This window comes from Pseudophryne corroboree, chromosome 10 (assembly GCF_028390025.1).
Source record: "Pseudophryne corroboree isolate aPseCor3 chromosome 10, aPseCor3.hap2, whole genome shotgun sequence".
In the NCBI taxonomy this organism is placed as follows: domain Eukaryota; kingdom Metazoa; phylum Chordata; class Amphibia; order Anura; family Myobatrachidae; genus Pseudophryne; species Pseudophryne corroboree.
In genome coordinates this window covers 163,644,181-163,662,088 of record NC_086453.1, presented here as the reverse complement: position 1 = coordinate 163,662,088, position 17,908 = coordinate 163,644,181, and the positions used below count along the sequence as shown (strand labels likewise).

The following is a 17,908-nucleotide window of genomic DNA, read 5'->3' as shown; positions in this document are numbered from 1 at the left end:
GAGTCCCCAGCATCCTCTAGGACGTAAGAGAAAACAGATTTATGGTAAGAACTTACTGTTAAATCTCTTTCTGCGAGGTACATTGGGCTCCACAAGGATTAACATCGGGGTGTAGAGTAGGATCTTGATCCGAGGCACCAACAAGCTCAAAGCGTTGACCGTTCCCAAGATGCACAGCGCTGCCTCCTCTATAACCCCGCCTTCATGCACAGGAGCTCAGTTTCGTTAACCAGTCCAATGCAGTAGCAGGTACCAGAGACGACAATCGGGAGTAGCCACATATACACTCACTACAAGAGAGGGTGTCAGCGGCTAATGCCATACCAACCCAAAGAAGCCAAGTGCGTCAGGGTGGGCACCTTGTGGAGCCCAGTGTACCTCGCAGAAAGATTTAACAGTAAGTTCTTACCATAAATCTCGTTTTCTGCTGCGGGGTACACTGGGCTCCACAGGGAATGACATTGGGGATGTCCTAAAGCAGTTGCTTATGGGAGGGGACGCACAAGAACCCGGCGTCCAAAGGAAGCATCCCGGTAGACGGAAGTATCGAAGCCATAGAACCTAATGAACGTGTTCAATGAGGACCACGTAGCCGCCTTGCACAATTGTTCAAGGGTCGCACCACGGAGGGCCACCCAAGAAGGTCCGAAAAACCGAGTAGAATGGGTTTTAATGGTAGCAGGAGCTGGAAGGCCAGCCTGTACATAAGCATGTGCAATCACCATTCTAATCCATCTGGCCAAGGTTGTTAGCAGGCCAGCCACATTTGCGAAAACCAAACAGTACAAAAACAGAATCAGATTTCCAAATGGAGGAGGTTCTCTTTACATAGATACGGAGAGCCCGTACCACATCCAAAGACCGGTCTTTAGATGACAACTCAGGAGAACTAAAGGCCAGAACCACAATCTCCTGGGTAAGGTGGAAGGAAGACACCTTGGGTCAATAACCCGGATGCATTCTAACAACTGCCCGGTCACGGTGAAAAATCAAATAGGGAGACTTACAGGATAAGGCAGCCAAGTCGAGACCCTTCTAGCTGAACCGATAGCCAGCAAAAACAAAACCTTTAGGGAAAGCCACTTAAGTTCTGCAGATGCAAGAGGTTCAAAAGGAGACTCTTGCAAGACCTCCAGAACCACCGACAGATTCCAAGGGGCCACAGGTGGTACATAAGGAGGCTGAATCCACAACACGCCCTGAGTGAAGGTATGATCATCAGGTAGGGCAGCAATATTTCTCTGAAACCAAACAGACAAGGCAGAAATGTGAACCTTGAGGGGGGCCAGACGAAGGCCTAAGTCCATGCCCTGTTGTAGGAAGGCCAACAGTTTGGCCGTACTAAACTTGAAAACGTCATGATTATGAGACGCACACCAAGTAAAGTAAGAATTCCAGACCCTATCAAAGCAGAAGGCGGCTTATGGGCCTTCAACACCGTTTGAACGACCGCCTCAGAAAAACCCTTGGCCCACAAGACGGAAGCTTCAAGAGCCATGCCGTAAAAGCCAGACGGGCCAAGTCCTGTTAAAGACAAGGGCCCTGAACGAGGAGGTCCGGTCGTTGTGGGCACGGCTATCATGTAGTGTTAGGACTGCTGACATCGGAAAAGCCTTGAAAGTGGCTCAGCAGCTTAAACATGTGTTTGCAAACATGTGTAAACTAATTCTCAGAATTTCTATTACCAGATAGGTTCAGGTATGGTTACAGATAATTTAGTGTGCTGAAGGAAAATGTAGGGGTGGGATTTGCAACCCCCCCCCCCCCCCCCCCCCACCTGTCTGTCTGTGACCCCTCCCCCTTTCCAGCACCTGATACATAATTATCTCCAGGAATGATCGAGCAACTACTATTGTTAATCAGACCATATAGTCCCCATGCTCCAAGGCCAGAACAATAGTGTCGAAGTGGAAAATATTACACCGACACTCAACACGTGCAAACACCACACACAGTGGCCTCTGCGGGTGCATACTCGCCGTGCGTGCGCATAACCGTACGCTGCGTACATTGGCTCACAAAGCCCTGCGTATTAGCGCATGGTATGAGTAAATATGTTTTGGACCCATTGTATAAAAGAAAGGCTTCCTGGCCGGCCTCAGTCTATTCTCTGAAGGTCATCTTGCTAAGATTGACTGAGGACCGGATCCGGTAGGCGCTGGCGAACAAACGTATGTACTATTGGTTGTAGCTCTTCTCTGTGATATGGTTGTATTTCTGTGTATATCCTTTTCAGCAAATATTTGTTGCTGCGTTGGACCACAACATAACATACTACTGCTGTCGCATTCCATTCTTGTTTGGTTATACAGATGTATTCAGCCACACGTGTCGCTGTATGTGCGCATAGCGTGTCGGCATGTATACGCAACGTGCATACACATCGCAGGGGTTATCGATTGCATTCAGCGGCCTGCACCCTAGTATTATAAGGTATTGCATTTCCCTGAAAGTTACACGACCTTAAGAGCGTAGAGTTTACATACGAAACTTGGAGACCCTCACATACTTGTTCGCGGACTTGAGATTGAGAATGGGCTACGAGGACCCGTTAGGTTTCGGGACTAGAAACAGCGGTAAATAGAACCCCTTGCCTCTGAGCCAGAGGCACCTGTACTACCACTCCTGTGGACAGGAGGGATTGAAACACCGAATGAAGAGTGCTTGCCTTCACCGGGTCCGAAGGGACATCTGGCAGGCAAAATCGATGAGGGGGATGTTTCTTGAAGGATACGGCGTAACCTCGATTGACGACTTCCCTTACCCAGGCATCGTAAGTGGTCTTGAACCATTCCTGGGCAAAACCTAGAGTCTAGCCCCCCCACCCTGGGATCCCCCAGGGGGAGGCCTGCCCCGTCATGCGGCAGGCTTGTCAGTTTTGGAAGCAGCCTGACAGGCGGCCCAGGCCCGCTTTGTTCTGGGCTTGGCAGGATTGGAAGCACAAGCTTGTTTCGGGTATGCCTGACTTTTTGCTTTACCTGGAGGACGAAAGGGAAGAGAGAAAGTACTTTTAGCCTTCTGTGCGGAAGGAGCCGTACTTGGTAGGTAAGCTGTTTTAGCAGAAGCCAGGTCAGCCACAATCTTATTGAGGTCTTCTCCAAAAAGAATGTCTCCCTTAAAAGGAAACACCTCCAGGGTTTTCTTAGAATCCATATCCACCGAACAGGATCTCAAACAAAAGGATACGTCGAGGCAAAATGGACGTAGCGGCAGCCTTGGCCGCCAGCACCCCGGCATCGGAAGCAGCCTCCTTAAGGTAAAAAGAGAAGCAGCGGCAATATACGAGAGACATTGTCTGGCATGATCAGAAGCGTTGGAAGGTAGTTCCGCCTCCAGCTCCTAAACCCATGCTTCAACAGCTTCAGCAGCCCATGTCACTGCAATGGTTGGTCTATGCACAGCCCACGTAAGGGTGTAAATTGCTTTCAAACAACCCTCCACACGTCTATCCGTCGGTTCCTTCACAGAGGTGACTGTAGTTACTGGCAGAGCAGAGGAAACTACCATGCGTGCAACATGAGAATCTACGGGCGGAGGAGTTTCCCAATTTTTACATAGCTCCGCAGAGAGGTGATAGCGAGCCAACAGTCTCTTATGCGGTGTGAATTTTGTTCCCGGATTTTCCCAGGATTCCTGACGTATGTCAGCCAGGTGTTGAGAATGAGGTAAAACTTCTTTAACCACCTTCTTACGTTTAAATCAGTCCGGAGTTTTAGAGACAGCCGCAGGCTCAGATTCATCATAGACCTGAAGAATGAGCCTGATAGCCTCAATCAAACCAGGGACATCCACCAGTGACATCCCTTCCCCCATCAGAAGCGTCAGAGTCTGTGGGGTCAGTATATGCACCATCCTTCTCAGAGGATGTGTCCGGAACAGCGGTGGATTGTGAGGAAGTAGCTGCCTGTTTAGAAGACGTCATAGGCAGGCGAGAGTGAGACTTCATATTTAGTCAGCGATCGGATCAAGTGCTGTAACTGTGATGAGATTTGATCCGCCCATGGCAGACTGATTGCAGGGACCATAAACTGCTGCACTGGCATAGGTGATCCCACAGTGGGCGTAAGTTTTGTTACCAGCGTATTTAAAAACGTGGAGAAGGTAGCCCAAGGTGGGTCATTAGTGGCCCCGGTGCTACAGACCCACTGGGAGGTAAGGAAGCCCCTGATCATGAACTCTCCGCTGCCAAGTTCTCCTCAAAAGTGTCTGCAGCATCACCACCACGCAATGTGGGCGAAGCCCCAGTTCCATTGCCCCGTGTAGCTGACATAATGGTAAGCTCAATATCAGGTAACCTAGTACGATATTAGCAGCGATATACCTAGCAAGAACTCTCAGTGTAGTGCATCAGCACAAACCTGGAATTCAAGAGATATATGGAGACTATTCATCAGAAAGAAAAATACACAACACGTATATCTTGTGAGATTCCTACATCAGCGAACCCGACGCACTTAGCCCCCTCAGGTTACAGAATATAGGAGTAGCAAGCTGAGTGAAATACACAAGATGGCAGCCACCCAACAGCTACATGCACACACACAGTCAATTGTACAATGCAGAAATTATACCAAACAATAAAACTGCACTGGACTAGCAATACAAAGTAATACTCAGTATAGCTATATGTATACAGTAGATATAACAAAACACAGTAAGCACTGGATGTATATCACAGGGTGTTTGTACCCCACAACCCTGAATGTATGCACTCTTAACTAACACTGTCCCTTGACAGGTAGAATACTTAAGTGTCCTGTAAAATGCACAGCGCTAGTGATCAGGCGGCTTTAGAGGAGGATTTGCCCAAGCAGTCCCAGGAACAGCGCAGCTCCGTGTAATGGCGGCTGACAGGGAGTGAGGGAGAGATATGCAGCTCCAGGGCGGGAACATTTACCCAAATGGCGTCCTGGGCCTGGGGGAGGGGCTACAGGTTAGGCCTTATCCCCCTGCTGGCTTCCCCACCGGGCGCTACGGGCTATAATAAAAACGGGTTTTACAGAGAAAAAACACAGCGGAACCGACCACCAGTCCGTGAAGATCATGATTCTCCCGTATCATACAGGCTAACGGCTCTATAGCCAATGCAAACAGGGCTGGGGACAGTGGGCAGCCCTGACGCGTGCCCCTGGCCAGAGAGAATAAGGACGAAGTATACCCATTAACAGAGACACAGGCCACTGGAGAGGAGTACAGCAGCTGAACCCATCTGATGAACGTAGGGCCAAAGCCAAACTCGCGCAGCACCCACCACAAGCAGGGCCATTCAACCGAGTTGAAGGCCTTGGCGGCGTCGAGAGACACCACCACTGCCTCAGAGGCCAGCAAACCACCCCCCTTGCAGATAAAAGTTTTTGCAGGTACTGCATAGTGGACCTCCCCTGTTTGGTCCAGATGTATGATAGAACCAATGACAGTATTTAAGCGAATGGAAAGCATCTTCGCAAGGATTTTAACATCAGAGGACAACAGTGAAATGGGGCGGTAGGACTCGGGAGCCTTAGGATCCTTCCCAGGCCTGGGCAATACAATAATAGTGGCCTCCGACATAGACAGGGGGGGTGGGGGTTCACCAGTCTCATAAAGAGTGTTAAATTAATCTACTAAATAGGAACAGAAATGGAAATTACATTTTTAATAAATCTCCATTGGAAGACCATCCCCACCAGGTGCCTTGAACGAGAGGAGCGACGACACTGCGCGCTCGACCTCCTTCAGGGTGAAAGGAGCTTCAAGTACTCCAAGCGCCTCCCGTGACAGACTGGGCAAGGTCACCCGCGAAAGGTAGGATTGTATCTGCTCATCCGAATGAGAAACCCCAGACGAGTATAACTCTGAATATTATTATTTTTTTTTAAAACCCAGCTATATCTTTTCCCGAGTAACAGAGACTGCCATCTCCATCCGTGATACACTGAACAGTACGGAAGTGGGACTTGTCCCTGGCCAAAAAGGCCCCCCCAACTCCGCCTGAAAATATTGCCTGTGACTGGAGAACAACAGCCTGCGTTTAGATTTATCAAAGAGGTAGTCGGCCCATTCTCTATGTGCGTCTCTGTGCGATAGTGGAAGGATTTTGTGTGGGAGCTTGCAGGCTGTGCACCTACTCCATGCTGCTCCAAACTCCGCCCCCAGCCCAATGCTTTTTAGTCTTACCAGACTTCTTGTATTGGGACTGCTTGTCATCACTTTTTCCTTTAGCCTTTCCTTGAGACCAAAATGGCCGAAAAACCGGAACTTCAGGTTTGAAATTGTATGTGGAAGGAAACTTGACCTTCTTGGACTCTGCTTCTGACTCCAGAATATCTGTCAATTCTTTACCAAAAAGAATATCTCCAGAAAAGGGTAACGATACCAAAACCTTCTTAGATTCTGAATCAGCTTTCCACGTACGTAGACAAACTGCGCTGCGAGCAGCTATTGTTGAAGCCGATGCCCTGTAGGCAATAGTACCCATACCCAATTCTGCTTCTTCCAGGAACATTGCAGCCTGTTTTATATGAGCTATATGGGATTTTTGCTCTAGAAGCTATAGAAAAATCCGCCTCCAATGCATCAGCCCAGGCAGCCACTGCCTTTGCCATCCAAGCTGGCCTTAGGACTGCCCCAGAGAGGGAAAAATAAGATTTTACTTACCGATAAATCTATTTCTCGTAGTCCGTAGTGGATGCTGGGGACTCCGTCAGGACCATGGGGAATAGCGGCTCCGCAGGAGACAGGGCACAAAAATAAAGCTTTAGGATCAGGTGGTGTGCACTGGCTCCTCCCCCTATGACCCTCCTCCAAGCCTCAGTTAGGATACTGTGCCCGGACGAGCGTACACAATAAGGAAGGATATTGAATCCCGGGTAAGACTCATACCAGCCACACCAATCACACCGTACAACTTGTGATCTGAACCCAGTTAACAGTATGACAAACGTAGGAGCCTCTGAACAGACAGCTCACAACAATAACAACCCGATTTTTTTGTAACAATAACTATGTACAAGTATTGCAGACAATCCGCACTTGGGATGGGCGCCCAGCATCCACTACGGACTACGAGAAATAGATTTATCGGTAAGTAAAATCTTATTTTCTCTGACGTCCTAAGTGGATGCTGGGGACTCCGTCAGGACCATGGGGATTATACCAAAGCTCCCAAACGGGCGGGAGAGTGCGGATGACTCTGCAGCACCGAATGAGAGAACTCCAGGTCCTCTTTAGCCAGGGTATCAAATTTGTAGAATTTTACAAACGTGTTCTCCCCCGACCACGTAGCTGCTCGGCAGAGTTGTAATGCCGAGACCCCCCGGGCAGCCGCCCAGGATGAGCCCACTTTCCTTGTGGAATGGGCCTTGACAGATTTTGGTTGTGGCAAGCCTGCCACAGAATGTGCAAGTTGAATTGTGCTACAAATCCAACGAGCAATCGTCTGCTTAGAAGCAGGAGCACCCAGCTTGTTGGGTGCATACAATATAAACAGCGAGTCAGACTTTCCGACTCCAGCCGTTCTTGAAATATATATTTTCAATGCCCGGACCACGTCCAACAACTTGGAATCCTCCAAATCGTTAGTAGCCGCAGGCACCACAATAGGCTGGTTCAGGTGAAACGCTGACACCACCTTAGGCAGAAAATGAGGACGCGTCCGCAGTTCTGCCCTGTCCGAATGGAAAATCAGATATGGGCTCTTATATGATAAAGCCGCTAATTCTGATACTCTCCTGGCTGAAGCCAGGGCCAGTAGCATGGTTACTTTCCATGTAAGATATTTCAACTCCACCGATTTGAGTGGCTCAAACCAATGGGATTTGAGAAAATCCAAAACTACATTAAGATCCCACGGTGCCACTGGGGGCACAAACGGGGGCTGTATATGTAGTACTCCTTTTACAAAAGTCTGGACTTCAGGAACTGAAGCCAATTCTTTCTGGAAGAAAATCGACAGGGCCGAAATTTGAACCTTAATGGACCCCAATTTGAGGCCCATAGACAATCCTGTTTGCAGGAAATGTAGGAATCGACCCAGTTGAAATTCCTCCGTGGGGGCCTTCCTGGCCTCACACCACGCAACATATTTTCTCCAAATGCGGTGATAATGTTGTGCAGTCACCTCCTTCCTGGCTTTTACCAGTGTAGGAATGACCTCTTCCGGAATGCCTTTTTCCCTTAGAATTCGGCGTTCAACCGCCATGCCGTCAAACGCAGCCGCGGTAAGTCTTGGAATAGACACGGTCCCTGCTGAAGCAGGTCCCGTCTTAGAGGTAGAGGCCACGGATCCTCCGCGAGCATCTCTTGAAGTTCCGGGTACCAAGTTCTTCTTGGCCAATCCGGAGCCACGAGTATCGTTCTTACTCCCCTTTGCCGTATAATTCTCAGTACTTTTGGTATGAGAGGCAGAGGAGGGAACACATACACTGACTGGAACACCCACGGTGTTACCAGAGCGTCCACAGCTATTGCCTGAGGGTCTCTTGACCTGGCGCAATACCTGTCCAGTTTTTTGTTGAGGCGGGACGCCATCATATCCACCTTTGGTTTTTCCCAACGGTTCACAATCATGTGGAAGACTTCTGGATGAAGTCCCCACTCTCCCGGGTGTAGATCGTGTCTGCTGAGGAAGTCTGCTTCCCAGTTGTCCACTCCCGGAATGAACACTGCTGACAGTGCTATCACATGATCTTCCGCCCAGCGAAGAATCCTTGCAGCTTCTGCCATTGCTGTCCTGCTTCTTGTGCCGCCCTGTCTGTTTACGTGGGCGACTGCCGTGATGTTGTCCGACTGGATCAACACCGGCTGACCCTGAAGCAGGGGTTTTGCCAGACTTAGAGCATTGTAAATCGCTCTTAGCTCCAGTATATTTATGTGAAAAGACATCTCCAGGCTTGACCATACTCCCTGGAAGTTTCTTCCCTGTGTGACCGCTCCCCAGCCTCTCAGACTGGCATCCGTGGTCACCAGGACCCAGTCCTGTATGCCGAATCTGCGGCCCTCTAACAGATGAGCACTCTGCAACCACCACAGAAGAGACACCCTTGTCCGTGGTGATAAGGTTATCCGCTGGTGCATCTGCAGATGCGATCCGGACCATTTGTCCAACAGATCCCACTGAAAAGTTCGTGCATGGAATCTGCCGAATGGAATCGCTTCGTAAGAAGCCACCATCTTTCCCAGGACTCTTGTGCATTGATGCACAGACACTTTTCCTGGTTTTAGGAGGTTCCTGACAAGTTTGGATAACTCCTTGGCTTTCTCCTCCGGAAGAAACACCTTTTTCTGAACCGTGTCCAGAATCATTCCCAGGAACAGCAGACGTGTTGTCGGTGTCAACTGAGATTTTGGAAAATTCAGAATCCACCCGTGTTGTTGCAGCACTAATTGGGTTAGTGCTACTCCGTCCTCCAGCTGTTCTCTGGACCTTGCCCTTATCAGGAGATCGTCCAAGTAAGGGATAATTAATACGCCTCTTCTTCGAAGAAGAATCATCATTTCGGCCATTACCTTGGTAAAGACCCGAGGTGCCGTGGACAATCCAAACGGCAGCGTCTGAAACTGATAATGACAGTTTTGCACCACGAACCTGAGGTACCCTTGATGTGAAGGGCAAATTGGGACATGCAGGTAAGCATCCTTTATGTCCAGGGACACCATAAAGTCCCCTTCTTCCAGATTCGCTATCACTGCTCTGAGTGACTCCATCTTGAATTTGAATTTCTGTATGTACAGGTTCAAAGATTTCAGATTTAGAATAGGTCTTACCGAGCCGTCCGGCTTCGGTACCACAATAGCGTGGAGTAATACCCTTTTCCTTGTTGTAGGAGGGGTACCTTGACTATCACCTGCTGAGAAAACAGCTTGTGAATGGCTTCCAATACCGTCGCCCTGTCTGAGGGAGACGTTGGCAAAGCAGACTTTAGGAACCGGCGAGGGGGAGACTTCTCGAATTCCAACCTGTAACCCTGAGATACTACCTGCAGGATCCAGGGGTCCACCTGTGAGCAAGCCCACTGTGCGCTGAAATTCTTGAGTCGACCCCCCACCGCTCCAGAGTCAGCTTGTAAAGCCCCAGCGTCATGCTGAGGGCTTTGCAGAACCCAGGGAGGGCTTCTGTTCCTGGGCAGGGGCTGCTTGCTGTCCTCTCTTACCCCTTCCTCTGCCCCGGGGCAGATATGACTGTCCTTTTGCCCGCTTGTTCTTATAGGACCGAAAGGACTGCGGCTGAAAAGACGGTGTCCTTTTCTGTTGGGAGGGGGTCTGAGGTAAAAAGGTGGATTTTCCGGCAGTTGCCGTGGCCACCAGATCCGATAGACCGACGCCAAATAATTCCTCCCCTTTATACGGCAATACTTCCATATGTCGTTTAGAATCCGCATCACCTGACCACTGTCGCGTCCATAAACTTCTTCTGGCAGATATGGACATCGCATTTACTCTCGATGCCAGAGTGCAAATATCCCTCTGAGCATCTCGCATATAAAGAAAAGCATCCTTTAATTGCTCTATAGTCAATAAAATACTGTCCCTATCCAGGGTATCAATATTTTCAGTCAGGGAATCCGACCAGACCACCCCAGCACTGCACATCCAGGCTGAGGCGATGGCTGGTCGCAGTATAACACCAGTATGTGTGTATATACTTTTTAGGGTAGTTTCCAGCCTCCTATCAGCTATATCCTTGAGGGCGGCCGTATCAGGAGACGGTAACGCCACTTGTTTTGATAAGCGTGTGAGCGCCTTATCCACCCTAGGGGGTGTTTCCCAGCGCGCCCTAACCTCTGGCGGGAAAGGGTATAATGCCAATAACTTTTTTGAAATTAGCACTTTTCTATCTGGGTTAACCCACGCTTCATCACATACATCATTCAATTCCTCTGATTCAGGAAAAACTACAGGTAGTTTTTTCACCCCCCACATAATACCCCTTTTTGTGGTACTTGCAGTATCAGAGATATGCAAAGCCTCCTTCATTGCCGTGATCATATAACGTGTGGCCCTACTTGAAAATACGTTTGTTTCTTCACCGTCGACACTAGATTCAGTGTCCGTGTCTGGGTCTGTGTCGACCGACTGAGGTAAAGGGCGTTTTTACAGCCCCTGACGGTGTCTGAGACGCCTGGGCAGGTACCAACTGGTTTTCCGGCCGTCTCATGTCGTCAACTGATTTTTGTAATGTGCTGACATTATCACGTAATTCCATAAACAAAGCCATCCATTCCGGTGTCGACTCCCTGGGGGGTGACATCACCATTATCGGCAATTGCTCTGCCTCCACACCAACATCGTCCTCATACATGTCGACACACACGTACCGACACACAGCAGACACACAGGGAATGCTCTTATCGAAGACAGGACCCCACTAGCCCTTTGGGGAGACAGAGGGAGAGTTTGCCAGCACACACCCAAGCGCTATAATATATATGGGAACAACCTTATATAAGTGTTGTATCCTTATAGCAGCTTAAATATATAAAATATCGCCAAAAAAAGTGCCCCCCCTCTCTGTTTTACCCTGTTTCTGTAGTGCAGTGCAGGGGAGAGTCCTGGGAGCCTTCCTCACAGCTGAGCTGAGCAGGAAAATGGCGCTGTGTGCCGAGGAGAATAAGCCCCGCCCCCTATTCCGGCGGGCTTTTCTCCCGGAGTTTGAGATATCTGGCATGGGTTTAATACATCCATATAGCCTCAAGGGCTATATGTGATGTATTTTTTAGCCATAAAAAGGTATTATACATTGCTGCCCAGGGCGCCCCCAGCAGCGCCCTGCACCCTCCGTGACCTATGGTGTGAAGTGTGTGACAACAATGGCGCACAGCTGCAGTGCTGTGCGCTACCTTCATGAAGACTGAAAAGCCTTCTGCCGCCGGTTTCTGGACCTTCAATCTTCAGCATCTGCAAGGGGGGTCGGCGGCGCGGCTCCGGGACGAACCCCAGGGTGAGACCTGTGTTCCGACTCCCTCTGGAGCTAATGGTGTCCAGTAGCCTAAGAAGCCAATCCATCCTGCACGCAGGTGAGTTGAAATTCTCTCCCCTAAGTCCCTCGATGCAGTGAGCCTGTTGCCAGCTCTACTCACTGAACATAAAAAAACCTAAAAACTTTTTCTAAGCAGCTCCTTAAGAGAGCCACCTAGATTGCACCCTGCTCGGACGGGCACAAAAACCTAACTGAGGCTTGGAGGAGGGTCATAGGGGGAGGAGCCAGTGCACACCACCTGATCCTAAAGCTTTATTTTTGTGCCCTGTCTCCTGCGGAGCCGCTATTCCCCATGGTCCTGACGGAGTCCCCAGCATCCACTTAGGACGTCAGAGAAAAATGGTTTTTAGAAAACCATCCACTCTTCTATCCGTGACATAATTTAATGATGTTGAAGGCAAAGGTAATGTAGATTTTTGCACTAATCGAATTACATGCGTATCTACTTTAGGAGCCACATCCCTTTTTAAACAATCCCCAGCTGGATGAGGATAATTGGAATTCCATTTCTTAGGAATTCTAAACTTCTTATTGGGCGTAACCCAAGCCTCTTCATTAATTTGTTAGCTGATCTCAGCCCGGAAACTCAGTCATAACTGTTTTGGGACGTATAAACACAGGTGCCTTGGTTTCTAACAAAGGCTCTGCTGAATCCTCTAAGGATAGAATGGCTTTCATTGCTTTAATTAACTCAGCTATATCCACTGAGCTGAGACCTTCCTCCTCCTTTTCATATGTCGAAGTAGAATTAATTGAGTTTTCATCTTCCGATGAATCCTCATCTGAATCATGTGTAGCCTGTGAGGGTGAAGATTTACTTACCATTAGTTTATCAGCTTATTTCTTTTGAGAAGTTGCTGCTGGAAGTGATACACCATAGGTGGGGAGCTACGTGTAAAGGTTAATAGTGTAACCTATTCCTGGTACAGGAGTTGGAGGAATTATCCGTTCAGCTATACTGGATAAAGTCTGTTCAAACATAGGCCAAGGTGGATCCATCTGCACCTGAATCTGCCTTGTATTTTTCATTAACCCCTGATGAAAGCTAAAACAATTTGCACACAAACCATCCTGAACAAGATCCAGAGAGGATAACACAGCTTTGCAAGACAAACATGATATGAGTGTTGCTGTTAGTGTACCTTCCTCACCTTTGCCTTTCTTAGACATGATAAATAATCAACACATCCACAGTGTACCACACAATTTGTGACTGTAATCACTTTAAATTTCTTAAAGTGATATACAATCCGACCCTATCCACGTACCAGCATTGAGGATTGGAATAAACAAACTGACAGAAATATTGTAAAGTCAGCAATCACACTAGCAATCAGTCACATGTTATACATTAGTATAATAAGCAATGAGCACAACATCAACTACAAATACATTTTAAGTATGTAGGAGAACATATTACTGCACCATGTTTAAACAGATCTAACATATTCAGATGCAAAAGCGAAAGAAAGAAACGGCAAATGTACACAGACTCGTATGCAACAAGCACTTTTCGAACTATTCGTACTCAAAAAGTAGATACTTAGTGCTGTATAACCCGTACTCAGAGTGGGATACAGGGAGACTCGCCTCGCTTCCAGGACCGATCAATACGTTAGCAAACGCTGAGTCGATCCAGGCGCTACTAGTATACGCTGCCGCTCCATGAACCTATAGTGAACAGACGCTCAGTGAACACGGATGCACCAGTCACCTATGCTGCGACTGTACTACGTGTACAGCGTCTGAGACGGAAGTGGGAAACAGTTCATGGCAGGAGACTCGGAGGAAACTGATTATGAACCGGAGGGTGGGGCAACCAGGAGAGCGTCTGACCACCCACTGCTAACATCAACACTAGGGATCGTGGCCTCATACTAGTCCAGGAGCCTCTGATCCCTAAGGCCTAGCGCTGGTGCACCAGAGGTGGCAGCCACGTCAGCGACTGTGTGGTGGTCTCCTCCCAAAACAGTGCGGCTGTGTCCGTATTCTCCTTCTAAGCGGAAACGATGCTTACCTTCTCCCCATGCTCCGGCCACAGCCTGGTAACTTCTGCTGGACCTGCTAGTATATCCAACACAGACGCCCGCCGAAACAGCACTGTACTCGTGGGTAAACGTTGTCGCGACACGGCGGAGAGTTGTTGGAGCGATTCTTTTTAAAAGGTACGTATAAGACGCTGTTTAGAAAGATCACTCAAAAAAATAGTAAGACTAAAAATAAAATAAGAAAGCTTAGGGCTGCTAAAAACCAGCAGCCCTCTGACCATGGTCCAGCTCCTGCCGCACCCAACAAAAAACTGATTTGCCTGAGCAAGAAGGCGGGGATATATGGACGGGCCCATTGCATGCTGGGAGGCTGGAAAAACATTTATTATCTAAGTTAACAGCTGCATAGCAGCTGAAAAACATGCCCAAGGGCACTAGAAAAAAATATATAGGGGAGGAGAAACCTGAACTGCCTGAAAGTTTAACTTTAGTACCCAGACTCAAGCACTAGCTGTACCCCAGTCTCCAGTGTCCCCCATGAGCTGGAAGACTAAAAAGCCTTAAGTTTTCTTGAGACAATAGTTTATCAATTCATACACTAATGTTTATCTGCAAACTTTGAAAAACCCATACTAAAGAAAGCAAAAATGTGCAGAACGTCATTTTGTCTGTATTATGAAAACTATAAGGGGAAAGCAGAGTGTAATTTGTTTAATATGAGTACCAAGTGCCTCATGTACTAAGTGTCTCAGCAATTCAAGCAGCTGAGCGCAAACATACCAACAGCTCCTCTCTAGGCTTCATATGGTGTGTACACACGGGGAGATTTTTTCTTTTACGATTTTGACTATGTAGTCAAAATCATAAGAAAAGTTAGTGCAGATAGCAAGGTGAAAGATTCGATGCCGATGCGCGGTCGGCATCGCAAACATACTCTGCAGGCAAGTCAATTTTTACTATCTCGTAGAAAAGATAGTCATAATGGACACTTAGCCAAAATCGCCCAATCAGTATCGCAAGCACAGTCATTATGTGCTTGCGATGCTGACATAGCCCGTCACATAGTGAGAATCGGGCAGTGTGTATGGGCCATTACTCCAGTAACATGGCAAATCAGACCACATCCAAATCCTCTCCTCTGAGTCCTTTTTTTTTTTTTTTTTTTTTAACTTTATTACAGTTTGTGACTGTTCTGACTTTTTAGTAATTACTGAACTTTTACTCTTAAGGAACGCTTATTTCATGTTTTGTTGATGATACGTTCATATTGGGTAGTGAGTGACTGCTTCCAGGAGACAGAGGTGCACCTATGCAGTAGCGCAGGAGACAAATTTGCCTTCTACCTCCAATAACGTGGTATCTGCCAGAGAATGCTAATAGCGGGGTTGTGTATGAGATACAGATTTGTGACGGGAATGTTAAAATAAAACACACAATATTGGATATATTAAACATTAACACAATTCATGTGCTGTTCAAATAAGCAAAGTTCCAGAAATTGTGCTAATTGATATGGTACAACCCTTTGTCAGACTCCATACTTCTCTCCAAAGACTTTCCTCCAGAAGTCAGCAGCATCTGCCTTTGTGATCCGGAAAGAATCCCCCTGGAACAATCCACTAGGAAATATTCCTTTAAGCTCTGCAAGCATGTGACTGAAGATGAGAGACAATTTGGTAAGGTTGCGTCTGGTGAAGAAAAAGAACAATTTCAAGGTAAGTGATATTGTAGCGGCATAATAAATAAATTAATTAAAAAATAAATAAATAAAAACACGATTGCTTATGAAAAATCAGTAGTAGAGGACATACAGATTACCAGATGACAATGGAAGATTTTCATATTCAAGAAAGACATTTTGCCAATTTGGCGTTCGATAAGAAATGTCCAATTTGGTGCAATACAACGATTCAAGTCAGTTTAATTTGCATATACCCATGATCTATAAATTTTGCATGATACTGAATGTAACCTACATTTTTTCATAACTATTGGCAACTTCATAAGATAGATAGATATCTATCCTCTATCCTATCCACCTCTATCCGGTATCCGTTCACATGGTCGACCATGTTATGGTCGACAGTCATTAGGTCGACCACTATTGGTCGACGTTGACATGGTCGACACATGAAAGGTCAACACATGAAAAGGTCGACATTAGTTTAATTTTTTTTTCCTTTTGGGGAACTTTTCCATACTTTACGATCCACGTGGACTACGATTGGAACGGTAATCTGTGGCGAGCGAAGCGGTAGCGGAGCGAAGGCACCATGCCCGAAGCATGGCGAGCGAAGCGAGCCACGCGAGGGGACGCGGTGCACAAATTGGGGTTCCCAGTCACTTTACGCAAAAAACGACACCAAAAAAAGTTTTTAAAAACTCGTGTCGACCTTTTCATGTGTCGACCTAACATATGTCGACCTTTTCATGTGTCGACCTTACATGTCGACCATGTGTCCGTGTCGACCATGTCAATGTCGACCAATAGTGGTCGACCTAATGACTGTCGACCATAACATGGTCGACCATTCATACCGGAACCCCTCTGTCCTATCCACCTCTATCCTATCCACCTCTATCAGGATACGGCACTCCAAAAGGTAAAAAGATACTTGCTCCGGTGCCCTCTTACAGGGGTCAGCACCCCCCATGTATGTAGCAAACAAGAGGAAGCAGCACTCAGTCTTCATTACCGTGCAAAAGTAGCAATCAAGCTTTAATGTGCAATCAACGTTACGGGGTTTCCCCCTTCATCAGGATAACTCACATACAACACAAAATAAATAAGATTTTACTCACCGGTAAATCTATTTCTCGTAGTCCGTAGTGGATGCTGGGACTCCGTAAGGACCATGGGGAATAGCGGCTCTGCAGGAGACTGGGCACAACTAAAGAAAGCTTTAGGACTACCTGGTGTGCACTGGCTCCTCCCTCTATGACCCTCCTCCAGACCTCAGTTAGGACACAGTGCCCGGAAGAGCTGACACAATAAGGAAGGATTTTTAATCCCGGGTAAGACTCATACCAGCCACACCAATCACACCGTATAACTCGTGATACTATACCCAGTTAACAGTATGAAATATAACTGAGCCTCTCAACAGATGGCTCAACAATAACCCTTTAGTTAAACAATAACTATATACAAGTATTGCAGACAATCCGCACTTGGGATGGGCGCCCAGCATCCACTACGGACTACGAGAAATAGATTTACCGGTGAGTAAAATCTTATTTTCTCTGACGTCCTAAGTGGATGCTGGGACTCCGTAAGGACCATGGGGATTATACCAAAGCTCCCAAACGGGCGGGAGAGTGCGGATGACTCTGCAGCACCGAATGAGCAAACTCTAGGTCCTCCTCAGCCAGGGTATCAAACTTGTAGAATTTAGCAAATGTGTTTGACCCCGACCAAGTAGCTGCTCGGCAAAGCTGTAAAGCCGAGACCCCTCGGGCAGCCGCCCAAGAAGAGCCCACCTTCCTCGTGGAATGGGCTTTCACTGATCTAGGATGCGGCAGTCCAGCCGCAGAATGTGTAAGCTGAATCGTACTACAGATCCAGCGAGCAATAGTCTGCTTTGAAGCAGGAGCACCCAGCTTGTTGGGTGCATACAGGATAAATAGCGAGTCAGTTTTCCTGACACTAGCTGTCCTGGAAACATAAATTTTCAGGGCCCTGACTAAGTCCAACAACTTGGAATCCTCCAAGTCTTTAGTAGCCGCAGGCACCACAATAGGTTGGTTCAAATGAAAGGCTGATACCACCTTAGGGAGAAACTGGGGACGAGTCTTCAATTCTGCCCTATCCATATGGAAAATCAGATAAGGGCTTTTACATGACAAAGCCGCCAATTCTGACACACGCCTGGCCGAAGCCAAGGCCAACAGCATGACCACTTTCCACGCGAGATATTTTAATTCCACAGTTTTAAGTGGCTCAAACCAATGTGACTTTAGGAAA

General features: G+C 47.6%; 1 protein-coding gene across 2 annotated transcripts in view; it reads right to left on the bottom strand.

The window, feature by feature from the left end:
* CBL (Cbl proto-oncogene) overlaps window positions 1-17,908 on the bottom strand; it is a 334,599-nt gene that overhangs the window by 209,074 nt on the left and 107,617 nt on the right. For both annotated transcript variants that reach the window (XM_063942916.1, XM_063942917.1), the window contains exon 3: window positions 15,486-15,632. In XM_063942916.1, the coding sequence (XP_063798986.1) occupies window positions 15,486-15,632 (147 nt within the window). The remainder of the gene's footprint in view (window positions 1-15,485; window positions 15,633-17,908) is intronic.